The 26,090-nt window shown below is 37.4% G+C and overlaps 3 protein-coding genes across 9 annotated transcripts; 2 read left to right on the top strand and 1 right to left on the bottom strand.

Moving 5' to 3' along the window:
* Positions 1 to 2,702: 2,702 nt before the first annotated feature.
* LOC307165020 (uncharacterized protein) lies at positions 2,703 to 6,581 on the bottom strand (the record flags this gene model as incomplete). Its single annotated transcript, XM_079882272.1, has 3 exons — positions 6,511 to 6,581; positions 5,001 to 5,066; positions 2,703 to 4,768 (listed from the first exon to the last, which is right to left on the bottom strand). Exons 2-3 carry the CDS (start codon positions 5,035 to 5,037, stop codon positions 2,703 to 2,705), a joined length of 2,103 nt encoding a protein of 700 aa, XP_079738398.1. The 5' UTR covers positions 5,038 to 5,066; positions 6,511 to 6,581.
* A 1,402-nt stretch (positions 6,582 to 7,983) lies between these two features.
* jam2b (junctional adhesion molecule 2b) lies at positions 7,984 to 16,974 on the top strand. Its single transcript, XM_079882054.1, has 10 exons — positions 7,984 to 8,094; positions 11,216 to 11,281; positions 11,373 to 11,483; positions 11,933 to 12,082; positions 12,340 to 12,527; positions 12,705 to 12,813; positions 15,114 to 15,215; positions 15,334 to 15,358; positions 15,461 to 15,491; positions 15,611 to 16,974. Exons 1-10 carry the CDS (start codon positions 8,037 to 8,039, stop codon positions 15,647 to 15,649), a joined length of 879 nt encoding a protein of 292 aa, XP_079738180.1. The 5' UTR covers positions 7,984 to 8,036; the 3' UTR covers positions 15,650 to 16,974.
* Positions 16,975 to 17,556: 582 nt separating this feature from the next.
* On the top strand, positions 17,557 to 25,457 carry gabpa (GA binding protein transcription factor subunit alpha). Of its 7 annotated transcripts, none has more exons than XM_079882046.1 (10): positions 17,557 to 17,886; positions 19,168 to 19,264; positions 19,383 to 19,527; positions 19,626 to 19,710; positions 20,016 to 20,243; positions 23,357 to 23,551; positions 23,651 to 23,704; positions 23,895 to 24,023; positions 24,439 to 24,631; positions 24,773 to 25,457. In XM_079882046.1, the coding sequence occupies exons 2-10, from the start codon at positions 19,188 to 19,190 to the stop codon at positions 25,032 to 25,034; spliced, it is 1,368 nt and encodes a 455-aa protein (XP_079738172.1). In that variant the 5' UTR covers positions 17,557 to 17,886; positions 19,168 to 19,187; the 3' UTR covers positions 25,035 to 25,457. The 7 variants fall into 7 exon arrangements, with proteins under 7 accessions (XP_079738172.1, XP_079738174.1, XP_079738173.1 ...); XM_079882048.1 differs by having other exon boundaries at positions 17,565 to 17,882; XM_079882047.1 differs by having other exon boundaries at positions 17,568 to 17,686.
* The last annotated feature ends 633 nt before the right edge of the window (positions 25,458 to 26,090 follow it).

Here is a 26,090-nt window from a genome sequence, read left to right as displayed (position 1 = left end):
ACTGAGAAAACATAATGTCTGAAATACTAAAGTAATAAGCCAAAAGAGGCTTGGGATTTTACCATGGGTAAGGGGTGTTCGTGGTGTTAATATGAACATTCAACATTATTATGACAAGTATTCACAATGTTCAATTAAAGAGTTAAAAAGAATGCACATATGAATTATATCCAACAGGTGCAGCAGGATCAAAACGAAAGATAAGAAAATAAATGAGGAAAATCTGCACACTGTTTAACTTTTCCCTTTATTTGTAAAATTAAACAGCAATTTTTGAATGTGATAATATCAAGTGGTTAACTCAACATTGTTGTATCAGTGTTGAAACATCTGTACCATCTGAAGCAAATACAAAAACTTTATTTGTTTAAATGGCTTTCTCACCATGCAATAAGATTTCAACATTTCTGTAGAGCATGCACATATTTGGCTATAAGGGTAGCAAGAGGCCAGGTGACAAGTATTCATTTCTGACTGAAATGGCTGGAGTGGTTTTGCTTTAGTCGCTGCAAATCCTTCACATGTCATCCAATAGCGAAAACACAGCTGCTGGTAAAATGGAAAACTGACTCAGCCATGAAGAACAATGTATTGTGCACGCCAAAATAAACTTTAACCCCATATCCCGGAGTGCATGTCGGACAAAGTGAGAGAGAGGGCGTTAATCTTTAGATATTCTGATAATAATATCTATATGAACCATTCTGGAAAATCTTTGGCTTTAAAGATTCTAGTAGATCATCGCAGCACCTGATCGTCAGCATCCACGGTATGGCCATTAAAACCAAACTCGCAAAGGGATTAATTCTTCCAAAAACAGAAGTTTAATGCATAATCCTTAAGTGATGGGAACTAAGCATGTACTGAAGTTAATTTTTAAAGGTGGTGTGTGTAATTGTTAAAATTTTAGTAAGGCATTCCTACTAAATAATTCCACATATGTAGGCTAATAGCCAAAAGTGATGTCCGGAGGGGATATTTGTTTTTAATGACCCTACAAGTTTGATTAAATCATCAAAATATGAGGAATGAAGATACATAAAGTACAAGGCAAGCTACACGCAAACAAGGTAAACTACAGCTACAGGTTTTATTTTACAATGCAAAAAGTGCATAGAAAAACAAAAAGCTCACATGAAAAAGCATACATTGAGTACAACATGATCAGTTACTAATATTTTATTGGTTATCTCTTGTTTTTGCCTGTGTTCATAATTTCTGTATGACAATCTGAATGGCCAAAAAATGTGTCCGGCTGTCAATAATACAAATGTATACAATACAAAAATGCTTACAAATAATATTTGAATAAAGGGTGATGTCCATTTTTCTAGGCCAGACATCACGTTTATTCACTACTGTGTGTGTGTGTGTGTGTGTGTGTATAATTAAACCATGTATTAATATTTATAAAATTCAGCTTCAGCTTCATGTTGTCATATGACCCAGCTGCCAATAACCACTGATTTAAGTCTTCTCTATCAATATTTTTTATTTATTTATTTATTTTAATGTAAAGTCAAGTTATTTTGCAAGTCTGTTTGGTGATGCCAGTATCACAGAAATTACACACTTCACCTTTAGAACTTCATGCACCAAAGTTTCCACATTTTTAACATTATTATTGTCCCAGGGTCCACCACTGGCTTCACAACAAATGCGTCTGTCAGACCAAGTGGCTCTCTCTTTATCCCATAGATGATGCATAGAAACATGGGAATCCTGGCATTCCTGGGCAGATGATGGGATGGAAAACAGCCTGCATGGTAGGCTCATGGTGATGAGAGCTATTAGCGTACAAGCGCCTTGCTAAAGCCTCTGTGAAGCTTTAGCGAAAAGCTCTGTGAGGATTTAACATTGAGTGTCCTTTCAGTTAACACCTAAATGAGTCAACTATTGGCATGAAAATTACAGCAATAAAATATAATAAAAGACCATTATAAAAGACAATTTTATTTAATACCTTTTTACAATAGCAAATAAACAATGAAATTACTTACAATATAATACAATATTAACAAATGAATCAGTTGTGGCGCATAAAAATGTATGTTTATTATTATTTTTTGTAAACCATGGCAAATTCAACATAACAATTTGATTAGGGCATATCCCTTTTAAATTACTTTTTAAAAATTGCAATAATAATAATAAATATTATTATTATTATTATTATTTACATTTTCTTCATAAAAGTCACTGTAAAGCAGGTTAGGTTAACCTCCTGGCTGTCTAAAGTGGACAGGGACAGATGAACCGTTTGAGGATTTTGCATGGTACATCATTGAACGCCTGAAAAGATAAAACAAAGCTTTATTGAACTAATAAAACAGATCATAAAAAGAAATAAAGCATGTATAAATTAAATTAAACCCTTGGATTATTTCTGTGACAAGAGCAACACCTTTTTTTTTTTTGTTGTTAATTGTTGTTTGGCGGCAACACTTACTCAGTATCTCTACACAATTCTCCTCCACAAGTCCACCTCCCTGTGGACATATCACCACATTACAATCATCATTCAATAAAGCCTCTAAGTTTACATTACACTTTACACCGGCTTGGTGAAGGCAGCTGTCAACAGTGACTGTGAACACTGTATTGAAAGCATTTGGGCAAATATGCTATTATCAGACATGTCTTCTACCAGTCAAAATCATCTGAGGTGGCTTACCAGTCTGTAATGTCAGTCTTCGATCCTTTCATGGTTCCATTACTTCTTCTGGATCTTCATCCACAATATAGTCACCCTCGAGTGTAGGCTCCTCTAATAAATGTTCATCTTTTTCAGATTCCACCTCCATCTCCATCTCAGCAGGCTCCAACTCTTCTACAGGTTCCTCTACAGGTTCCTCTACAGGTTCCTCTAAAGGTTCCTCTACAGGCACGTTGTTTCTGTTCATCTGAATGGCAACTATTTCTGGAATAGGCTCTAGTTCTGTCTCTGGTGTCTCTTCATTTATATAATCTGCCTCTAGCACAGGTTCCTCCACTATCACTGACGTCTCTTCTGATACTCTGTGTTCCTCTATTGTCTCTGGCTCCAGCACCCCTGCAACAGGTTCATCCTGTATCAGAGGACTTTGTTCTGCTTCAGTCAGATCATCTTCCTCTTTCACAGGTTCCTCCACTATCATTGACGTCTCTTCTCTGTGTTCCTCCATTGTCTCTGGCTCCAGCACATCTGCAAAAGGTTCATCCTGCATCAGAGGACCTTGTTCTGCTTCAGCCAGATCATCTTCCTCTATCAAGGGTTCCTCCATTATCACTGACATCTCTTGTTCTTCTATTGTCTCTGGATCCAGCACATCTGCAACAGGTTCATCCTGCATCAGAGGACCTTGTTCTGCTTCAATCAGATCATCTTCCTCTATCACAGGTTCCTCCACTCTCACTGACATCTCTTCTCTTTGTTCCTCCATTGTCTCTGGATCCAGCACATCTGCAACAGGTTCATCCTGCATCAGAGGACCTTGTTCTGCTTCAGCCAGATCATCTTCCTCTATCAAGGGTTCCTCCACTCTCACTGACATCTCTTGTTCTTCCATTGTCTCTGGCTCCAGCACATCTGCAAAAGGTTCATCCTGCATCAGAGGACCTTGTTCTGCTTCAGCCAGATCATCTTCCTCTATCAAGGGTTCCTCCATTATCACTGACATCTCTTGTTCTTCCATTGTCTCTGGCTCCAGCACATCTGCAAAAGGTTCATCCTGCATCAGAGGACCTTGTTCTGCTTCAGCCAGATCATCTTCCTCTATCAAGGGTTCCTCCATTATCACTGACATCTCTTGTTCTTCCATTGTCTCTGGCTCCAGCACATCTGCAAAAGGTTCATCCTGCATCAGAGGACCTTGTTCTGCTTCAGCCAGATCATCTTCCTCTATCAAGGGTTCCTCCATTATCACTGACATCTCTTGATCTTCTATTGTCTCTGGATCCAGCACATCTGCAACAGGTTCATCCTGCATCAGAGGACCTTGTTCTGCTTCAATCAGATCATCTTCCTCTATCACAGGTTCCTCCACTCTCACTGACGTCTCTTCTCTTTGTTCCTCCATTGTCTCAGGATCCAGCACATCTGCAACAGGTTCATCCTGCATCAGAGGACCTTGTTCTGCTTCAGCCAGATCATCTTCCTCTATCACAGGTTCCTCCACTCTCACTGACGTCTCTTCTCTGTGTTCCTCTGTTGTCTCTGGATCCAGCACATCTGCAACAGGTTCATCCTGCATCAGAGGACCTTGTTCTGCTTCAATCAGATCATCTTTCTCTATCACAGGTTCCTCCACTCTCACTGACGTCTCTTCTCTTTGTTTCTCCATTGTCTCTGGATCCAGCACATCTGCAACAGGTTCACCCTGCTTCAGAGGACCTTGTTCTGCTTCAGTCAGATCATCTTTCTCTATCACAGGTTCCTCCACTCTCACTGACGTCTCTTCTCTTTGTTTCTCCATTGTCTCTGGATCCAGCACATCTGCAACAGGTTCACCCTGCTTCAGAGGACCTTGTTCTGCTTCAGTCAGATCATCTTTCTCTATCACAGGTTCCTCCACTCTCACTGACGTCTCTTCTCTGTGTTCCTCTGTTGTCTCTGGATCCAGCACATCTGCAACAGGTTCACCCTGCTTCAAAGGACCTTGTTCTGCTTCAGTGTGCTGTACTATTGGTTCTTTTTTAACCACTGGCAAAACATCCTCCTTGACCACATGATCAAAAGGCAAATCTCTAAACGGCAGCGTTTTATCCTGAACTGGTGGACTGGCAGAAGCTATAGAGTTGAAAGGAGAAAGTAATAATGTTAATCAATCTAGCAAATGAATATAGTTATTTACCTCTTTTAGGATTTATTTAACATTTAGTTTGTTAGATATAGCTGTCAGCAATAATGACTACTTCAACTACAACAACAAGACAAATCTAAAAACAGTGTTTACTGAAAATAGGAAAAACTGTTAATTATATATATTTGAATGATGGTATAACTAGAGCGCAAATCATACCTGTTAAGGTGAGAACCAGCAAAAGTAATTTTCTCATCTTGCCAAAAATCTCCAAAGAGTTGCTTTCTGAAAGAGATGATTTAACAATAAACCAGTGTAAACCAAGACTGGAATTCATAAAATTATTATTCATTTAACAGGATTCCACTACACTGAGAGAAACGTTATTATTTGAACAGATTTAATTAAAGGTACACTGTGTAACTTTTGGCCCTCTAGCGGTGAAAAAACAAAACTGAACATTGTTTTGGTTGTGCTTCGGCTCTGCATGACTGTGCGGATGAATATGGTCATTTTTATAACTAAAGAGAGAGAGATTATCCTACTACTCATAAATCATTCACTAATAGGCTATAACCAGTTCAGATGGAAAGGATATCAAGCTGAAGACGTTGTAGCTGTAGGCTACCCATTAATAGGTAGCTACTTCCTTGAAACTAAATTCCAAAACAGCTCTACAACAACCTATAATGAAATGACCCTTCACAAAAGATAATGATTTATACAAGGAAGTCTGTTAGAGAGCTACATATGGCAATTTATCTGTTCAATAAAATACCTTACTTGCCTGTTGAGTAATAAAAACATAATCTCCGCGTCGCTTTTACAACATTTCAAATTCCTTATCGCTATCTCTAAAAAGCCAAGCCAAAATTCACGAGAATAAACTGACGGAAAACGAGCCAGTACTGAGCTTGTCTGAGTTTATTATAAAATGTTAGACAAAAATAATGTTTTCGGACATGAAAGTTTAGATGTTATCTTTTGTTTTGCTGTAAATTAATAACACTAAACTGCCAATAATGTAAGCCACTGGGAGACCGCAAACAGCTGTCATTCACTGTATTGCAATGCATTAATAAAAAGCCAGTTAATATAAATGAATTAGTTAGTATTTTTCCAAAAGTTTTGATAGTATTTTCGTGCAGTGACCATGGGGGCGGGAAAATGCTAGCCATGCGATCTTACTAGACCGTCTCATTCTAGCGTTTAATTGTTGAAGAGGACACTAGCCTACAAGCCTCAGAAGGACTGAACTATTAGTCTAGGATGCAGCTTTCCGTTTGAGAAACACCCAATGTAGCCGGAGCAAATTTTCTCCATTTACGGATATGATAAGATACGCAATTTCCCTTGAAAACCATCTAAAAATGGTCTAAAATATCATAATAGGTTGGAAGACAAAGACATGTTTTGGAAGAAGGACTGATGATGTATTGACTGATTATTTAAATTTTGTTCATTTTGAACAAAAATGTTATACAGTGTACCTTTAAATTAACATTACTGAATCAAGCAAAATACACCAAGTTACACCAAACACATTTAAGGGGTTAGATCAGGATAACATTGCAGATTAACACCTTTAGTTTGAAACAAAATCAAACAACTATTTTCAAACAAAATCACTGCAAGAGTATGAAAAAAAGAAAGAAGGTAAGAAAGAAAGAAAGAAAGGAAGAAAGAAAGAAAGAAAGACAGTTTTTCTTCAGAAATATGTACTTCTTACCTGTGTTGATTTTGCTGGTCTGTGTTGACTCTTCACTTGTGTTTTTCTCAGTGCTGTGGGATCAAATCAGTGCGTCTTATAAAAGGCAGTATTTACAACCCTTTTACAACCTTTGTCTTGTCCCATTTCTGAGAGTACACTAGCTTTTGCCATCACATGCTTCAACACGTTTTATGTTTATCTAAATAACATCTCATTATATTTCATTATTGTTTGCTTTTCTTGTAAACTTTTGTTTTTAAGTTCAGAGTACCAGGTCACTTCCTTATGAGATATACAAAGTTTAGAGATTGGATGCTCTTTCTTTCTTTCTTTCTTTCTTTCTTTCTTTCTTTCTTTCTTTCTTTCTTTCTTTCTTTCTTTCTTTCTTTCTTTCTATTTATTTGACCTAGTTTGAGAACAAATCTCCCCCCCCCCCCCACACACACACATAATAACAGTGGAGTGGTGCATTTCGGTTGGGCACATGTGTGTGTGTGGATAACATGCACATGTGTGGATTTGACATCAGCACAACAACTGATATGGACAGGTGTTGATGCCATGTCATACCGAGGAAAGGGATACTGTGGATAAAGCAGCTGTCAAAAGTTTCATACCCACAAGAGTGTGAGGTCTCAAAATCAACATCCATGAACAATGCATCTCTGTTCCTGTAACCTAAACCCATAGCAGTGCAAAACAGCAACATATTATCTCTCTCATGTTATCTTAATTGCACACGTGTGGATTCTTCAGAATTATGACAGACAAATTTATTGTATTAAGCCAAACATTTCCCTGAAAGGGCAGCTCATAAAACATGAAGCCAAACTGCAGGACTTCAGCACTTCCCATGAAATTATATTGTAATCACAGTTTCTATACTGATAAATCATGTCTCAGGTTTGTGTTCAATATAGAAGAAAGAAACTCATACAGGTTTGGAACAACATGAGGGTGAGTAAATTATGACAAAATTCCCCTTTTTGGGTGAACTACTATACCTTCAAGGGCTTGATCTGAAACTTAGTTTGAGTTTGCTTATATTGTTGTAACCCAATCGTTAAGTTGATTCAGTCATAGCCTATTTACTTTTGACTAAACCAAAACCAAACCAAAGGTTCCAAATTTGATGCAATTTTATAGACAAAATTTGATTGTGCATAGCACAAAACTTCATAATATGATATTATTGTCATAACTATAAAGTAAGTAAAATTATAGAAACATGTGGGAATGATATAGCCTGTTTTAATAGGCCTAGTTTTAGAGAAGTAACAATATATATATTTTGAAACTGTGGTTACCACGCTTGCCTATTAAAAACATGATAAGAAAGATCATAAGGAATACGATTTTTCAAGATTCATAAGACATAATAAATATGTCGCTCATATGCAAAGCAACGACACAACACATGTCTCAGGGCATCTGCGGCGTGCTCGCGCAGCGTTCTAACGAGAGCGCGCAAACCATCTTGAAGAACCTCCGAAGAGCGAGAAACACATCAGACTCTCCACGCGCTCCTGCACGCGCCGGACAATATGAAGATGAGTACAACACACATACTAACCTTTCCCGCTCTCCTCATGCTGCTCTACTGTAAGTATATTGATGATGCTTGTTTTTCCGCAATATTCGATGCTCTTTATGTGGTGTGTCGTGTTCTGGACGTTTTAAAAGAAATAATTTATGATTCTAACTGAAATGGTGGGAACTCTGAGGGGTGAGTTGTAAAACACAGATCCTAACTTTAATTAATAATTTTAATCTACATTTAGCCCTGTTAATAATGATATATACTTTTTTTTTAAATGCATTAAATGATTTTTAGTGTTAGCCTTGCGAATATAATTGGCTGCTATAAAAACATTTACATGCTTAAAAAATAAGTCAAATTTTACAAATAATATAAAGAATATGTTATGTATATATCATTACTATTTGTTTTATTTTTAATTTAATTACATGTTTTATTTTATTTGTGTCTTGACATGAATGATTGATTGATTGTGTGTGTGTGTGTGTGTGTGTGTGTGTAGACAAAATGTCCCCACAAATGTGGCAATGTCCAAAATCCTTGACCTTGTGGGGAATTTTTTGGTTCCCATGAGGAAAACAGCTTATAAATCATACAAAGTGATGTTTTGGAAAATCTAAACATGCAGAACGTTTTCTGTGATGGGTAGGTTTACTAGATAGGCTACAAAATACAATTTGTACAGTATAAAAATCATTTCGCCTATAAAATAAAAATGTGTAAAAAAATTATGTCTATGGAATGTCCCCATAAAACCCATGATGTGTGTGTACAGGCTTATATTATTGTGGGGACCAAAAGTCCCCAGGATAGCAGCACCTGAAATCAGCCAGTGGTCCCCACAAGGGATATAGATTAATAAACAAACTAAATCATATTTTTTGAAAATGTAATAATGCAGCAAGTTTGATGGGTATAGGTTTAGGGGATAGAATATACAATTTGTACAGTATAAAAATCATTACGCTTATGGAGATAGCGAAACAGAGTTTTGTGTGTGTGTGTGTGTGTGTGTGTGTGTGTGTGTGTGTGTGTGCGTGCTTTTTTCAAAGAGAGATGGATGCTTTGAGGGTCTGGATAGAATGGGTGGGGGTCTTGTAAGACACTGTGTTTACACAAACTGCTTTAACAGCGTTTGAACACATGAGATCCTGAAGGTGATAAAATGTCTGTGAAGAAGCTGTCCAGATCTGAACTTCAGTCTGATGTGGCAGGGACCCTTTCATGTCGCTGATGCCCCTTGCCTGACTCCTTGTGTATTGGTCATTATCATGAAGATTATGGTTACCCGGCATACCATGAGAAATGCTTGCTCCCACCCTAGAGAGATCTAAATATGTGTTTAACAAATTATGTAACAATTGACTTTTTGTATAGATGTTAAAAGAGTGATAAATATAGCTATAAAATGTTAGGTTAACATTGACTTTCATAACATTGATTGGCTTTATTCTGAGAACTTTCAGATCTCATGCCACTGAGTGCTAGGGTTGTTAAATACATTGTGGGGTGGTGTGTGATTTTAACTCTAGTCCTCTTCCAGCTGAAGGGGTTTTAAGTTACAGCAGCACAGTACGTCTTTGTATCTCCGGGTAAAAAGACCCTCCACACCTTTTCTCTCTCGTCTCATATGAAACTCAGTTCTTTTCTACACGGCTATAGAAAGGGAGCTACACAGATAAAAGGAAAGTATTTCCCCTCACTTTCCCCAGAAGTGCCTGTTTTTCAGTGTGTGGAGGTTATCAGGTCTGGTTTGTGCTGCCACCCCCCACAGCCAGACTGTGTCAGAAGAACATCCATCCATTACGTAAATTCCTACATATCCCTGTTCCTGGCACCACCAGAGCAGGGGGTGAGTGTTAGTGAGGTTTCACAATTGAGGAAAAACTTCAGTGTGTTTTAACTTTTCTTTACTCTATTCCTTATTTAGCCTACTTAAATATTATATAATTGCTCAGGGGCATAATATAGAAAACTTGTAACACTTTCCTAAAAGTTTCCATTAATTAACAGTTAATGCATTCGTTAGTTCATGTTAGCTCAGGCCCATTAAGTATTATTAAAAGATGCAACCTTTGTTTTTAAAAATGTATAAGTAAATGCTGTTTACAATAACTATTAGGCCTATTATTAATAAAAGCTTTAGAAGTACTTTTCTATAGTTTATGTTAACTATTGTAGTTAACTAAAGTACCTCGTTGTAAAGTATAATCTAAAATACACAAAATCTAATTCAACGGATTGTTTGTGATTACACTGTAAAAATGTTTTTGTCAATTTTACAGAAAAATAAAAAACGGCAACTGTGGTTGCCAGAACTACTATTAAAAATGTAAAAATGCAGAAGCAACAATTTAAGTTTTACACTTTACCTTTAACTGAAATAATGTTAATATACCAAATAAAATCTGCCTTTTACCTATAGTATATTGACAACTGCCTTAAAGAAACAGATGGTGAAGAGAAAACTAAGAAGATACATAGTTATTTTAATGAATAACTATCAAATAAGAGCTGTGAACAAAGAGAATTTTGGAAATGTTTTTTTTTTTTCCAGTTATGACTTATTTTCACTTCCAACAACTATAAATTGTATTTTACTGTAAAATTACATGAAATGTCCCATTAGATCTATTTCAGTTTTTCACCATATAGTCAGCTGAAGTAACATACCGTTCAACAATGAACAGCTTTACTGTAGCATTTTAGTCTTTTACTGTAAAAATTTGGATTTTTTATTTTTTACTGTGCAAGTTAAGCTATATCAACAGTGCATCACTCTTAAAAATAAAGGTTTCAAAGGTTTTTCATAGCAATGCCATAGAAGAACCGTCTTTGGTTCCCCAGAGAAACTTTCAGTGATCAGTTCTTAAAAGAACCATTTTTTTTTTATCTCAGTGTGAAGAAAATTTTATAATCTAAAGAACCTTTTATTTGGATTTTAAAGGTTGTTTATGAAAACCATTAGTGCCAATAAAGAACCTTTATTCTTAAGTGGCAGAATTTCAATTCATCCTCAGTAAAAAAACAAAACCTTTATGGGGCAAACATATAATGGTTCTCATAGTCTTTCATTGTAGGTGGATTTGTTTTTTCTACAAACTAAGTTTGCTATTATAAAAATGCTGTGGGAGTGTGTTCAAACACACTCATGTGTTTATTTGTATCTTTTCTATCCTCCAGTTCCTAGCTCGGATCCTGTTACTGTGACGACAAGCAAAGCAAAAGTGGAAGTACATGAAAACACAAGTGAGTTCTTTAGTCTTCAGATAATCAGCTGGACGTGTTTAAAAGCTTTCAGACCATATTGATTTGACACTTTTATCTGTTCTTTCCAAAGATGCTGTCCTTTCCTGTGAGTTCAGGACAGAGAAAGAAACAAACCCACGTGTTGAATGGAAGAAGAGAGGCAAAGAGGTTTCATATGTTTATTTTGATGGCGATTTTACAGGTTTGTTGTTGTTTATTCCCTTATCTCTCTTATTGTATATAGCTTTAGATTAGATATTTTATGAAATCTTTTAAAAGGAAAAGTGTCATTCACACCACTTGTGGCACCAAATGACATTCTGTGAAATTTCTGTGAAATTTTACGAGCAAAAAAGGTTCATTGTCAGTAGTGTAATGATGATGTATGAAGCTCACACAGAAGTCACTTTAAAACCAAGCAGCTTTTTTTTCGGTCGATGCTGAACCCATTGCAAAATCTGTGTCGGGAAATCTTTCACCCTCGTGTGAAACTTCTGATCGCACAGATTCCTATTGAAATTACTAGATTTCGTCCACGAAACCCTGCCAAGCAATTGTAAATGTGACTGCACCTTTCAGTGAACAATACTTTCATTCGCATACAGTGTGTTTTTTCCTCAGAATGTTCTGACTTACTCTCACCATTACCAGGTGGATTTAAGAGCCGTGCGTCCATCGACGGGGCAACAATGACCCTCCGTGGTGTCACACAGAAAGACTCGGGAGTGTATCATTGCGAAGTCACAGCCCGCCAAGACAAAATCAAGCTGGGGGAGGTCACCGTCACCCTCATTGTGCTTGGTGGGAATGAAAATCTTGTACACTTATTTGCATTATTTACATGTGCAGCAAATGGTACACTCTTAAAAATAAAGTTAATAAAGCATTTTCACAGCGATGCCATAGAAGAAACATTTTTGGTTCCCCAAAGAACCTTTCAATAAATACAATTTTTTCTAAGTCTGAATAATCTTTATTTTTAAGAGTGTATTCATAACTCCTTGTCTTAAACATAACCTTTCTGTCAGTGAGCAGTATGATCTGTCTTACATGGACAGTGCCGCCACATGCGCCGTCATGTGAGGTTCCAGAAAAAGTCAGGAAAGGATATTCTGCGGAGCTCCACTGTAAAGACAAACTCAGCGTTCCTGCTGCCACCTACAGCTGGTACAAAGACAACAAACCACTTAACGTTGGCAAGCCTGCTGAAATCAACTACACCCTGGACCCCAAAACAGGGACTCTGGTTGGTGTAGTGCTATAATCTCTTTCCATCACATGGGCAAACATTTTGATCAAAACATTGACCTTTCTGTACCCTTTTCCCTTGACTGCTAACAAACGCTGCTTATTGTTTGTATTTGATGCATTTATGGCATATGTGATTTATATACACTGTTTCTTTTCCTTTGCTTTTGAACAGAAATTCAAGACGGTATCAAAATCTGATGAGGGTCAGTATCGATGTGAGGCATCCAATGGAGTGGGGGCACCCAAAAGCTGTGCAGGCCAGCACATGAAGATAACTGAATGTAAGTTAATTACAAATTGGTCATTTAAAGAAATCAATTATACATGATCTTTTGAAATATTGTTAAAAGAGTAAAATGAAAATGTACAAAGAGGGCATTCAGATCAAAGATTTAGATCAGATGAGAATCTTGCGCTGTCCAGTGTTACACTTACTTATACTGACATGCACCTACTGGCTGCGTCCGTGCAGCATCATGCTAAAATACAGGTTTACAGTAACAGACGCGACTGTTAATACGTTATTCTTAGTGACCTATGATAGATTTATTTTGTGTCTTTCCTAGAAAGGAGATAAACAACATAAAGTATCACTGGTATTACAAAACATTCAGTGTCACATGCCAATCAAATACAGATGTGACATGCATTGACTTAAATGCATAATTGATATTTAAAATATCACAAAATTAGGCTATTTGTTTAATATTTTGTGTCACAATTACGTCAGTTTAGGTGCTCGATTCATCTGTCAGTCACTACTGGAGGTGTCACAACACACGGTGACATGTTCCGCGACTCGGTCAGTCAGGTGTCGTGTGAGTGTCAGTGTGTCGCGATAATGTCAGTGACACATGCCACTATCCACTGGCACATGCCAATAATGTCAGTGACACATGCCACTATTCACTGGCACATGCCAATGAAGACCGGATGTGCTAATAAGCATAGTGACGTGCCATTGGCTTCTGTGCATCAGATGCTATGTCACTTAATGTTAAAACTGCTACTGGTACTGGCTGGCATCTACACAACCTTTCAAAAGTTTGAGGTCAGTAAGACATTTTTTTGGAAAGAAATTAAGACTTTTATTCAGCAAGGATGCAATAAATTGATCAAAATTGACAGTATAGACATTTATAATGTTGCAAAAGTTCTTTTGAACTTTCTATTTATCAAAAAAATCTGTATCACAAAACTGTTTTGAACACTGGTAATAATAAGAAATGTTTCTTGAACACCAAATAAGCATATCGTCACCTTCCTAAAATAATTGGCCAAGTCATTTTTTCAGGTTTCTCAGAAAACACAAAAAACTGAACCAATAATTGAGGTTGAGTAGATTTTCGTTCTTCTTGATGCAGCTGCCATCTTGAAAAGCTTGTAAAATTGCCTAAGTCTCATTGTCTTTTGACTTAAGTCACTTTTGACTTAAGTTTGACAGCTTAAGTCACACTCTTGACATAGGCCATTATACTACAGGGGTAGAATTGCATGATCTGTTCACAACTGAGGATGTGGGCGATTTTACCAGAGGTGGCCAGCATCATGAGGAGATGATGCAAAATAATATTTTTTGTCAAAAAATTACTTAGGCTATTATTTTAGGAAGGTGACGATATTGAAATATTGGAGACTGGAGTAATGGCGGCTTAGAATTCAGCTTTGCCATCACAAGGATAAGCTACATTTCAAATTTGAAATATATAATTTTTTACAATATTATGTTTTTTTTTTTTTTTTTACCCAACACTTTTTTAACTTTCTCAGTTTGTATAAATCCACTTGGGGTTGAGAGAATTAATTTTTTCCCACATTAATTTCCCACATGTCAAGTACAATTATGTGATTTTGTTTCATTAATACGGTGTATACTTTTTTCTTGATTTACCCCAAAAGCATGGAAGTGAAATGTGACAACATGCCCCATAGGTGGTTGTAACATGAGGGGCACATTGTAACATGACCATATGCCAGATTAAAATGTTATCTGATCTAATCAAAGAAATATACAAGACAAACTAAAACATTTTGTCAATAAAATACAATTAATAACTTTTTGCATATAAAATATCTTTATTCACCATTTTCTCATGGTTTCTCAATAGAATTCATAAAAGTATTGAATAGAATAGCATAGCATAGTTCTAATAGGGGCACATTGTGTAACGCAATGTTGTAACATGCCCCACCTGTGCAACTGGGATTTAAACCCGGCAAGTGTCTTCTGCTGGTATCTATCTCAACTGTTAAATAACAGACTGGCGATTATACCCAAAAAACAGCGATAAAAAATTAACTTCATTAAGAAATTTACTTTTGCTATGGTTAAATGTTCAGGGATATCTTCCAAAGATTTTTTCATTTTGGCGCATTTTTTTCTCTATATAGTGTTGATATGGAAACAAATAAATACACTAAATTTCGTCATGCTTGCATGTGTGGAAAGTTTTAAACCATGTGTGTTACAACTAGCCCCGCATTAGTTTGTGACCCGCTCACTTCTAATAGTTTTGATATTTAGATAAAAAGTGCATATTTATGACCCCTTTGCATATCTGTTTGACATGCTCTGTTGCAGTTGAGCTCAACATGACAATAATTATAGCATTAGAAGTGGGAGCGTGCCTGTTGCTTCTCTCGTGCTGTGTGTCCATCTGTCTGTGCTGTCGACGCTGCCGCAGTGAGTGGTACTTCATTCAAAACAGTATATGGGCTGTTGGGGAACTTACTATACCTGTTTATGAACCCAAATGTGTCTTGTCTTCATCTACTAACATAAGTCTTGCATTTACCAACAGAGAATAAAGGAGAGACAATACAAAGGTAAGTCTTTTTGCAGGACTTTTTAATGCACTCTAATCTATAAGAATAAAACATAACAGACCATTTGAAACAAAGTGGTTATTTCTCTTCACTTTTCTGCAGAACAAAGACCATCTGTAACCCTCCAACAGATGTAAGTCTTTAAGTTTCCTATTTATAACTTAATAGTCAATTGATACAGCAATGACACTGTAAAGGCTTCTGTTTATAATAATGGCTGGTCTTCATCAGAATGTTCATCTCTCTCCTCAGCCGAGACGCTACAAACATACACAATCCTTTGTGCTTTGAAGAGTGTGCACATTTTGGACAGCACCATGCTGACAGAAGTGAATTCAATTGACCTCAAAGGCTAGAGAATGAAATATTACATCAAATACACGTCTATATCTCTGCTTTGCTCTAAAGGGCCATGAGGGTAAGAAACACGCCCCCTGGTGGTGAGGGCTGATTACATCTGAACAATCCACAACAGACCTAAAGTTAATCTCTGCTGTTACTTTTCTACTACTGTAAAAAGCTTTTTTTGGATACTGAGTATTATTGTAATATTATTTTGACTTTGGACTACCTAGTGTTTATAGATACTGTACAAATGTTGCACTATTTTATGCCAAATTTGTCCAACGCAGATTACAGGCAATGGTTTCAATCACCAAGCCACTGAGCATAAAGGGCCGACTTCAGATGTGATGGTCCACTTGGTTTGAGCGGAAACAAGCTTGAGTTGTCTCAGGATGTCTCTAAAGTCTATTAATCATCATACAATCAATGTTCAGTAGAATGTTAATCACATTTACCTTGCTGTGTTTTTTTTTTCATGTTTCAATAAGTGTCATCAGTTGTCTGATGATAGGTATTTCTCAATGAGAGAGAGAGAGAGAGAGAGAGAGAGAGAGAGAGAGAGAGAGAGAGAGAGAGAGAGAGAGAGAGAGAGAGAGAGAGAGAGAGAGAGAGAGAGAGAACATTCACTGTCATGTCATTCAAAAACCTGTATGACTTTTTTTTTCTTCTGTTAATCAAAAAAGAAGATATTTTGAAGAAGTGGCTTTCACTGTATGGACAAACAACTGAGACATTTCTCAGATTATCTTCTTTTACATTCCACAGAAGAAAAAGTCAAATTGGCTTGGAACAATAGAAGTAAGGTTACATGATGAGATAATTTTCATTTTTTGGGGGTGAACTATTTGTAGCGTGCACAGAAAGCCAAGAGACAGAAAATTCCTTTCAGCAACTTCGTACTTTTTGTTTTCTCAGATCTGCACACTTCTCTTTTAATAACAGAAGCAGTTTTAACCAATCGAACACTTTTCACTAGACATGCATAGTGATAACCAAACAATCCACCATAGACAACACTACACTATCCCTTTAACATCTAGACAGAGTTAAACAATGTGTTTGAGCTTATTTAACGGTTTGGTTTAGCTGATTTGTGGCTCAAATGAACCAAAGTCACCTGTTTTTTGGTCTTTTGTTACATTATCTGTTATGTAAAATGAAGCAAATGCAAAATTCAGACTTCATTGCAATATATATACATAACCTCTTTTTACACAGAATAAATGACTTTAGCATACACTTTCACTGTTAAATAAAGAAATGCACAAATCAGTTTTCCAAGTTGTTTATTTAATCATTGGTTTCAAGGCATCGATAAAAGTCACATCCAAAATCAGGTTTATACAACAGGGTGAGACATTTCTTTGCTGAGAACATTTACTTGAAGTGTCACAGGACTGTAACGTTAGTATCAATCAGCTTGGGAAAAATTAAAAAGAAACTTTTTAATATAATGTGCTTTATTCGCCAAATATGCAAACAAGGAATGTGTTGTGGTTTCCAGGAGCAGTTAAATAAGTAGGATTAAGAATAAAATAAATACCTACAAAAACAGTCATATAGGCTACATAAAGATGGAGTAAACAGAAGGGTGATTTCCAGATGTGCACATTATGCAATGTATACACAACTGTATAAATATAAATTTACAAGTATTCAATAATATCTGCGTCGATTTTCACACTTCGGACACTGAGAAAGTCAACACCTTCTGATTCTGCTGCTGGCTGTTATTTAGTACAACTAATCAAATAAATACCCATATGTATGATATATTGTGGAAAAACTGAACAGAGCGGGGTGTACATGTTGCTGTCAGTGGGCAGCGAGGCCTCAAGCTCATCCCCGCCCCCAATGCAATGTTGACCAAAAACCAGCATGAACGTTCGCTCAACTTATTAGCACACACTAAACTATAGCCCTTGACACACAGCTTTAGTCCGAAAAAACTCCAACACAGCACTTACTGAACGGGATAAAGAGGTACGTTGGGCCGCGATACTAATTGATCTGAGATAAACGCGGACAGAAATAAGAATGTTACAAGTGTGTGAGGTTATAAGCGTGTCAGTTTTCCCGCTTTCTGCGTGAGCTAACTGTTAGCATCCTGGGGGAAACAGAGCTAGCTGGAGTGCTAACAGAACTGACAATAACCCAGCCCTCTCACACCCGACAAACAGTAGGTAAAGATATCAGTATATTTTATTCTGGATCTTTTAAAATAGAACTTTTTTTATCGAGATATGTTGTTTATGTATATAACTCGGTCGTAAAAAACAGATGCGCGAGTTTTGGTGAAAGTTAGCGCGAGCTGTTCGCGTGAGCATATATTCAGTTCAACCAGGCGTGTCTCTCTGTCTTTCGTCAGCATACGCTAAGCAGCTAACAAAGAGGCCAGGTATACATACATATTCCATTCATGATTGTACCTCTCGTAGATATTATATTCCGCATAATTAAACACCGTGATGTTTCCGTTCGTTTCTTCAGTCGCACGGCTGTTTTCGGAAGTCTTGTCAGCCGCCGTGACTTCGGCCAGGATTTCCGGCTGCTTTTACATCTGCCCTTCTCTTGTTTTGTTTCCGTTTCTTCCATTTCCGTTTTAACTTTCCAGAATCAAAAGTCTTGATGTGTAGCTACCCCTGAAAGTTTTAGAAGTTTTAAAAAGTCGTCTTTTACGCCCAATTCTGCGGTTATATTACGAAACCCAAAAGCATTCCAACATGGCAACTGCGTTTGTATGGATTCGCGCGTCGTCTTCCCACCCAGTCGCTGGTGGAAATTATATTAATAAAATTGTGCGTTTAAATCTACACACTAAAATAAAAATTGGATTGACCAAATGAATGGCATTAATTTAATAATAAGCGCGTCTCTTGTGTTTAATAAGAGTGCTAATGCAGGGAAAATGTCATGGTGGGCCTCTACTCTAGCAAAGCCTCGGTGTTGCGTGAGAGTTTATGAGACTTCAGAGACTTCTTTAACAGTGCGTTAAGCCGACCATTTAGTGCCTTTTGGCTCACATTTAGATGTTTTATATAACCTAACTGTTCATTAAAATGCCAGAAATGATTTTAAATAAACGTTTATTTACAAGATTATAAGTATGAGATAATTTGGTTACACTTTACAATAAAGTTTTATTTGTTGCCGTTAGTTACCATAAACTAACAACGAATCGATGAAAACTTATACACTGCAGCATTTATTAATCTTAATCAATGTTTGCTAATACATGTTAACTAACATAAAAAGAAACAATTGTATTAACTATAACTTTACCAAAGACTAATAAACACACTAAAAAAAATCAAATGTGTGTTGTTAGTTCATGTTAGCTAATGCATTGAATAATATTAACAAAGGAGGCCTTATTCTAAAGTCTTACTGAAAATTATACACTTTCTTGTGATTAAATTAATTGCAAAAAAATAATTGTCTTTTTTTATGCATTTGCTTCATAGTTGGACAAGGAGTTGTAGGGATGTCAAAAAGTGAGACAGAGGAGATGATTGAAATTGAGATTGATGGACGGGAGAAACAGGAGTGTTTAGAGGAAGGGTAAGTGATTTCTCTATCCTTTTTTCCTCTTTATGTGATATGTTTTGAGGAAGCATCTCATTGAGCAATTTGCATCTTGTGCCTGTGAAATTATCTGTTTTTTGTGACCAAATGTCAGGATTGAGGAGCAAACCATCACAGCAGCTGAACTGATTACTCAAGACATTGACATCAATGAGCCGATCGGTAACCTAAAGAAGTTACTGGAGCCTCGACTTCAGGTCCCGCTGGATGGATATGACATTTGTCTGCAGGACATCCTAGTATGTGCCTCTGTATTAATGTAAACTTATTTGAGCACACTCATTGTATTTATTGGCTGAGCTCTTCACTCCCTGTCTCTGCTCCTTTCCTCATGTAGCTGCATCCTGATCACAGCCTGTTCGATCAAGGAGTGAAGACAGATGGCACAGTACAGCTCAGCGTGCAGATTGTCACGAAACAGGGTAACAGTTTACAATGATCTTGTATTGCTGTTGGACAAATCTGAACTTGTCAACATACCCTTCAGACAACTGAAAATTTGGTTAGTTGACATGTCCTGCGGTGTGAGCACTTTGCAAATTTTTTTATAATTATGCATGCAGCTTTTATGAGCCCATATTGATTGAGAGGCTACATGAATATTTGTACTTTCAAAAATTCTGAAAGGACCATTTACATTGAACTAGTGAAGGCAAAAAGACAACTACCCATTTACAGCAATAAAAAAATAAAAAAATACTTGACCTGCTTGTGTTATCTGTTTTAGGTGAAGAGAAATTGAATATTCTGGAGATCGTGAAACCAGTGGAGACTGTGGAGGTGGTGATTGATCCAGACGCGGCTGCTGGTGAGGAAGCCCATCTGGTGGAGGACGGACATGTGATTGCAGTGGAGCGAGCCTCCATTCCTGATGAGACTTCAGAGCAGGTGACCCGCTGGGCGGCCGCATTGGAAGGCTACCGCAAGGAGCAGGTTCGACTGAACATTCCCTATGGTGAGTAGTCCGTTGATATTTACGTGTTTCAGAGTTAAATGTAATTTTTTTAAAGGATTTTTTAAAAAAGATTTAGGGTTGGTAAGATTTTTTAAATGTGTAAAGTCTTGCCTCGTCCGCACAAGTGCAAAAAAATTATGTCACCACAGTGTGGGTAGTTGTGCACGTTGACTGCACAAGACCTCATTTCGTGTGCACAGCATTGTATGTAACTTGCTCGGCTCCGTAATATTGATAAAAAAAATCGTAATTGGATTATTTTCCAAAATCGTTCAGCCCTAATAAAAACAAACATGATCACGTGTGTACCTTACTACTTCCCACCTCTGCTTCCTAATGGTTTAAAGGGGTCATATAATGCCATTTTTGTACAAGCTAATATGATTCTTTAGGGTCTAAATTAAAAGTTTGTAATATACTTTAATTAAAAATTCTCATTAGTATTGTAAGAAAACACTCATTTTACCTGGTCAAAAACAGCTCTGTTTTCAGCACGCCGTTTCAGTGCATGTGTCTTTAAATGATAATGAGCTTTGCTCACCCCGCCCCTCTGTTCTGTGCGTACACCGTTTGAAATAATAACACAATAACCATAACGCGTTGTTCATTATAAACGTGGGATTATGAATTATATTGAGATCGTCGTACATAGAAAACATGCTGTAATGTACCCTGAGTGTAAACCTTAGGCATTCATTGTGAAGCGTGCAGCAAGGTTTGCAAATTTGCAAAGATTAATATAAATATTAATATAAAGGTTAATAAAACATTACACTCACTTCTTTCGGAGGTTCAGCAGAAACACGTTGGTACTGATCCGTTTTTTCTCGTTTGTAAAGCTGTCTGGTGTGAAATGATTTGCAAACATGAAAGCATCGTGGGGAATCCCCGTGAGGGAATCCCCGTGTCAATCCTTTGGGCATATCCCTTCAAAAACAAACTCAGCCACTGCCTCTTCAACGGTTCGGATTTAGGAACATCAAAATGACTGCTGTGTTCCTTTTTACACCGAAGAACAGAACACCACAATCTCAGACGCCATTCTGCTCATAGACAGCGCTCCAGTGAGGGTATCAACAATGACGTGCGGACTATGATGACAGACAGCTCGCTCACGAGCGAGGGCGGGTCTGTGTTGAAACGCTGCTGTCAATCACCAATCGTGGGGGGGGGGGCGTCGATTTTGTGACGTCACAAAATCGAACGGCTTGATTTCAGAGAGGGTCAAACATATAAGGAGATTTAAAAAAAACCACTGGATGGATTTTTATCATTTTATGATGGTTGTGTACAGGCACTGCCAACACACATTTCAGTACAATCAACTTGTAAAAGTGCATGTACCACTATATGACCCCTTTAAGAGGACAATTACTCTGAGTCGCCCCCTGTCGTTTAAAATAATAGTGCACTACAACGGCGAATGTGTCAAGTATACCTCGTTCATTTGGGGAGGTGCACGCGCAGTCAGCGGATATTCGTGATGCGGAGCCAGGCAAAAGTTTAAAGACTTTATGCTCACCAAGGCAGCATTTAGTTGATCAAAAATACAGTAAAAACAGTAATTTTGTGAAATTTTTACAATTTAAAATTTAGCCGATCACAGATATGTTGAGCGCATGAATGCAGTGATCTCATCATTGCAAATCGATTTTTGCACACTAACGATTGCTTTCATCATAACTGACAGTGCAAACACAATGTAAATAAGAGATTCATTGATTATAACAGGAGTTTTGTTCGATTGACAGCTCCAGCGATTGTAAAGGGAGTGTTCTTTTCTATGTATAATTTAATCACAGTTGAAATAACAATATTTTCATCCTACTATGAGAAACAATGTGAAGCTGACCGTTTAGTCACTGGTTTGATTTACTGACACAGACAAAGAACTTCTGACTGTAGCTACATGAAACATTACCTATCAGAAATCACTGGTTACAGATCAGGCAGTGGAATTAACACTGTTACTTACATGTTGTCGCGTTACTGTCGAGTCCATATCATAAAAGTCTTTTTGCAAAGCCTGCGCTGAAATTATGACTGATTTACCAAATTATCCACAGTGAAATGTACTGAATATAAATAAATAATGCTCAACTGAGACATTCACATTGTTGAAAATAAATAACCACTTTCCTAGCATTAGGATCCCTTGGAAGCTAATGTTATTTTTAGTCCATTAATCCTGTATCACTCTTCTCTTCTCATCATCTCACTAACACACCAGTGGGCGGGGCCAAAGTTGCAATGATGAAGTGGGCGTTGATTTTCTTCTGTAGAGGTGGTCTTTCACCTATAGATAGGCACATTCCACAATTAGTCGTTCTCTGGGCTTGGTTACAGTAAAAGCTGTTTTTGGACTAATAAGGAAGTTTTCAGTTCTGAAACTTAAAGGATATTCTTTTATAGTATGATGATCTCTTATTTATCAAAAGTTTCTCAGTTCATGATCCCTTTAAAAATGTAATTAATTCCTGAATTTTTAGCAGCCATTACTTCTGTCTTCAGTGTCACATGATCTTTCGAAAATCATTGCAATATGCTGATTTGGTGCTCAAGAAACTTTTCTTAATGTTGAAAACAGTTGTTCTGCTTAATATTTTTGTGAAAACCATGATCAAAATTTTTCAGGACTTTTTTAATGAATAGAAAGTTTAAAAGAACAGCATTTATTTGAAATATTTTGTAACATAAATGTATTTGCTGTCACTTGTGATCAATTTAAAGTGTCCTTGCTAAATAAAAGTAAAAATTAATTTCTTTAAAAAAAAAACTAACAAAACAACTTACGGACCCAAAACTTTTTAACACTAATTAGTGTATGTATTTATTCTAAATAATGAGATGCTTAATGAAATCTGAAATGACAATGAAATTGTGAAAGGAATCATGATACGACTAATTGGTGCAATTAATAGCAAGTTTACATCTGAAAATAGGTCAGGAATTGTATTTTTAGATAAGAAATGAATTTGAAAATAAATGTACTATAATAAAATTTAATTCGTAAATGCTGCAATGTATTATCATTGTCGGATCATTGCACTTTTACACCTTTAATCAGCAACAGAGTAAAGCCATCTGATGAGGTTTGTGTGTCTTTATGTCAGACCCGGTGCAGTGGACAGCAGATCAGGTGATCCACTGGGCAGTTTGGGTTATGAAGGAGTTTGGGATTGAGGAAATGGAGGTGGGTGGCATTCACATCCCCGGCCGCCAGCTCTGTGCTTTTAGCCAGGAGGAGTTCCTCCAGAGAGTGCCTAGCGGAGAGATCCTGTGGAGCCACCTGGAGCTTCTACGCAAGTGTAAGTTTCACAAAGGAAAGAGTGTGTGTGGTGTGTATTCTCAAATGCAACCACAATATTTTTTTAGCCAATTTTCAATCTTTGTAATGCTCTGTGCAGATGTACTTGCAAGTCAGGATCAGGGTCAGGAAGCAACAGTCACCATTGATCAACGTGAGTATCTGTAGATCCTGAATCTTCAACAAAAGCACTTTTTGACTACCTTCTTGAGTAACACTTTATATAACCTGCACATGACTGTTGCTTAAAGGGCAGTTTTGTGTCTCTAGGCAACACTTAAGCTTTTCGATGAAAGGAGCATGTGTTGGTCTTCTGGGTAACACAGTTTCTTGATATTCTCCAGCTGTGCAGATCATTCCTGCCCCCGTGCAGCAGGCCACACCCACAGCCATTAAGGTGATGAAGCACAACAAAACACCCCGAGCCCCCCGGATCTCAGGAGAGGAGCGCAGCTCGCCTGGCAACCGCACAGGTACAAACAAACACTGTGTAAAAGCGCAAGTTTATCAATATTATCATGTTTATTTGAAATAAATTAATCTAAGTGGTGTAAATGCATGTAATTTTTTCTGTATAAATTGTTAATATATTAAATATTATACAATATCATCTAATATATTGATGATGAAATTATTAAGTAATCTTTGAAATGCTACCTTATATATCAAGGAAATCAAGGACCGAAACTGTCCATTTTATAAGCATTTTCCTCTTCCTGTCATTCCAAATTCAACATCCTGTGGTGTGTGTTCAATTCAAATTGCAAATCAACAATTTAATGGAAGCCTTAAATTCTAAATTTGCCCCACCCTCATAATAAAATACCACGCACAACTCCTAATAAATGAGTTTTGAGTTGATTATTATTGTGTTGTGTGACCTCTCAGGTAATAACGGTCAGATTCAGCTGTGGCAGTTTCTCCTGGAGCTGCTGACGGATAAGGACTCTCGGGACTGCATTTCCTGGGTGGGAGAGGAAGGCGAGTTCAAACTCAATCAGCCTGAGCTGGTAGCTCAGAAATGGGGTCAACGCAAGAACAAGCCCACCATGAACTACGAGAAACTAAGCAGAGCTCTCAGGTGCATTTCATTTCCTTTCTGTAGTTTAGGTGCTTTTGGAGAGATGCAACTAGTAATCAGCAATATATCCATTTTATTTTATTTATTGTTTTAGATAATATAAAACTTCAACAAAAACACTATCTTGTCTCCTCTCTACAGGTACTACTATGACGGAGACATGATCAGCAAAGTGCAGGGTAAGCGCTTTGTCTACAAGTTTGTGTGCGACCTGAGGACTCTGATTGGATACAGCGCTGCAGAGCTCAACAACCTGGTGACGGAGTGCGAACAGAAGAAACTCGCCCGAGTTCAGTTGCACGGCCTTGGCCAGCCCGTCAACACAGTCACGCTGGCCACCGCCACAGGGCAGCCCGTCACCACAGTCACTCTGGCTGCAGCAACTTTAGAGAAAGACAGTTGAGGAGGGAGTGGCTAGCCAATCAGGAGACAAGTTTAAGATGGGAGGAAACCGGGCAAAACATTTGACTTTGGGCAGGGAGGGAGACAGCGGGTTTGTAAGCAGACGTGCGCTTTGTTATGAGTGTGTATGTGTGTCCTTAAAATGCTTAAGAGAGCGAATGTGTGCGTTTGTGTGAGATATAAGAATAGATGATCATGTATGAGCTTTCAGTTTTTGTATGCTTGTTCTCTGACTGCAGGGTTGCATCGGCTATATTTCCATTGTATATACTCTATGTTTTTGATAGCCATGTGGGCAGTGTATTTTGATATTTTCCATTTGTAAAGGATCTTTTCTTTTTTATTTTTGAGCGTCCAATTCCCTCAAGGTGAGGTACTTTTTACTGTCCACCAGAGGGCAATAAAGAGACAGTTGGTTTTTGAATTGATCAAGTCTTGCATAATGCACCATACAATTAAACACACACCCCTTTTTTTATTGTCTTGTGCACCAACCAACACATCACAAGGAGTTTGTATGTACATTCAAAACTTTATTCATGGGTTACAGTGTTGTAGAAAGCTTTTCCCCTTCTAAGCCAATGATTTGAATAGATACTGAAGGAAAATGTCACAGAAAGAGCTTTCTCTGCTCCCTACTGACCACAGACACTCACCTCAGAGTATCCACAAATCAGCACAACACCAGATTTTTAGAGCTAAAGTACTTCTATACAGAAACATAATGAGCAGTGTGCACTGTGACATAACTGCACAATGTTTGAATCGTTTAATGGCTGTCTCGTACAATGCATTACACAACAGTTCAGGATTTCCTTCAACATCATGGCACTTTCAAAATAATTTAAAAGGTCATTTCAATAGACCATATGGCATGAACTCATATTATTTCATTATTTACCCGTCCCTTTCTACCTGCTCTGACCTATAAGGTGCTATGACATACTTGATTGAAACAAAAGAGGGGAGGTGAAGTGTTTCTGTCCCAAAATGTGTTCGTGAATATCACAGACACTGGGGGAATACAAAGAGGGGATAGTGGGACAAAAATCACACA

The sequence above is a fragment of the Squalius cephalus genome (genome assembly GCF_949319135.1).
Source record: "Squalius cephalus genome assembly, chromosome: 9".
In the NCBI taxonomy this organism is placed as follows: Eukaryota; Metazoa; Chordata; class Actinopteri; order Cypriniformes; family Leuciscidae; genus Squalius; species Squalius cephalus.
This window is presented reverse-complemented; position numbering and strand designations above follow the sequence as displayed.

Excerpts from the sequence above, each read along its gene's own strand:
- jam2b (XM_079882054.1), top strand. The coding sequence starts at position 8,037 with ATGAAGATGAGTACAACACACATACTAACCTTTCCCGCTCTCCTCATG. Across the intron at positions 12,528-12,704 it reads ACCCCAAAACAGGGACTCTG|AAATTCAAGACGGTATCAAA; the intron begins GTTGGTGTAGTG and ends GCTTTTGAACAG. Across the intron at positions 12,814-15,113 it reads GCACATGAAGATAACTGAAT|TTGAGCTCAACATGACAATA; the intron begins GTAAGTTAATTA and ends GCTCTGTTGCAG.
- gabpa (XM_079882046.1), top strand. The coding sequence starts at position 19,188 with ATGTCAAAAAGTGAGACAGAGGAGATGATTGAAATTGAGATTGATGGA. Across the intron at positions 19,711-20,015 it reads GCAGATTGTCACGAAACAGG|GTGAAGAGAAATTGAATATT; the intron begins GTAACAGTTTAC and ends TATCTGTTTTAG. Across the intron at positions 24,632-24,772 it reads AAACTAAGCAGAGCTCTCAG|GTACTACTATGACGGAGACA; the intron begins GTGCATTTCATT and ends TCCTCTCTACAG.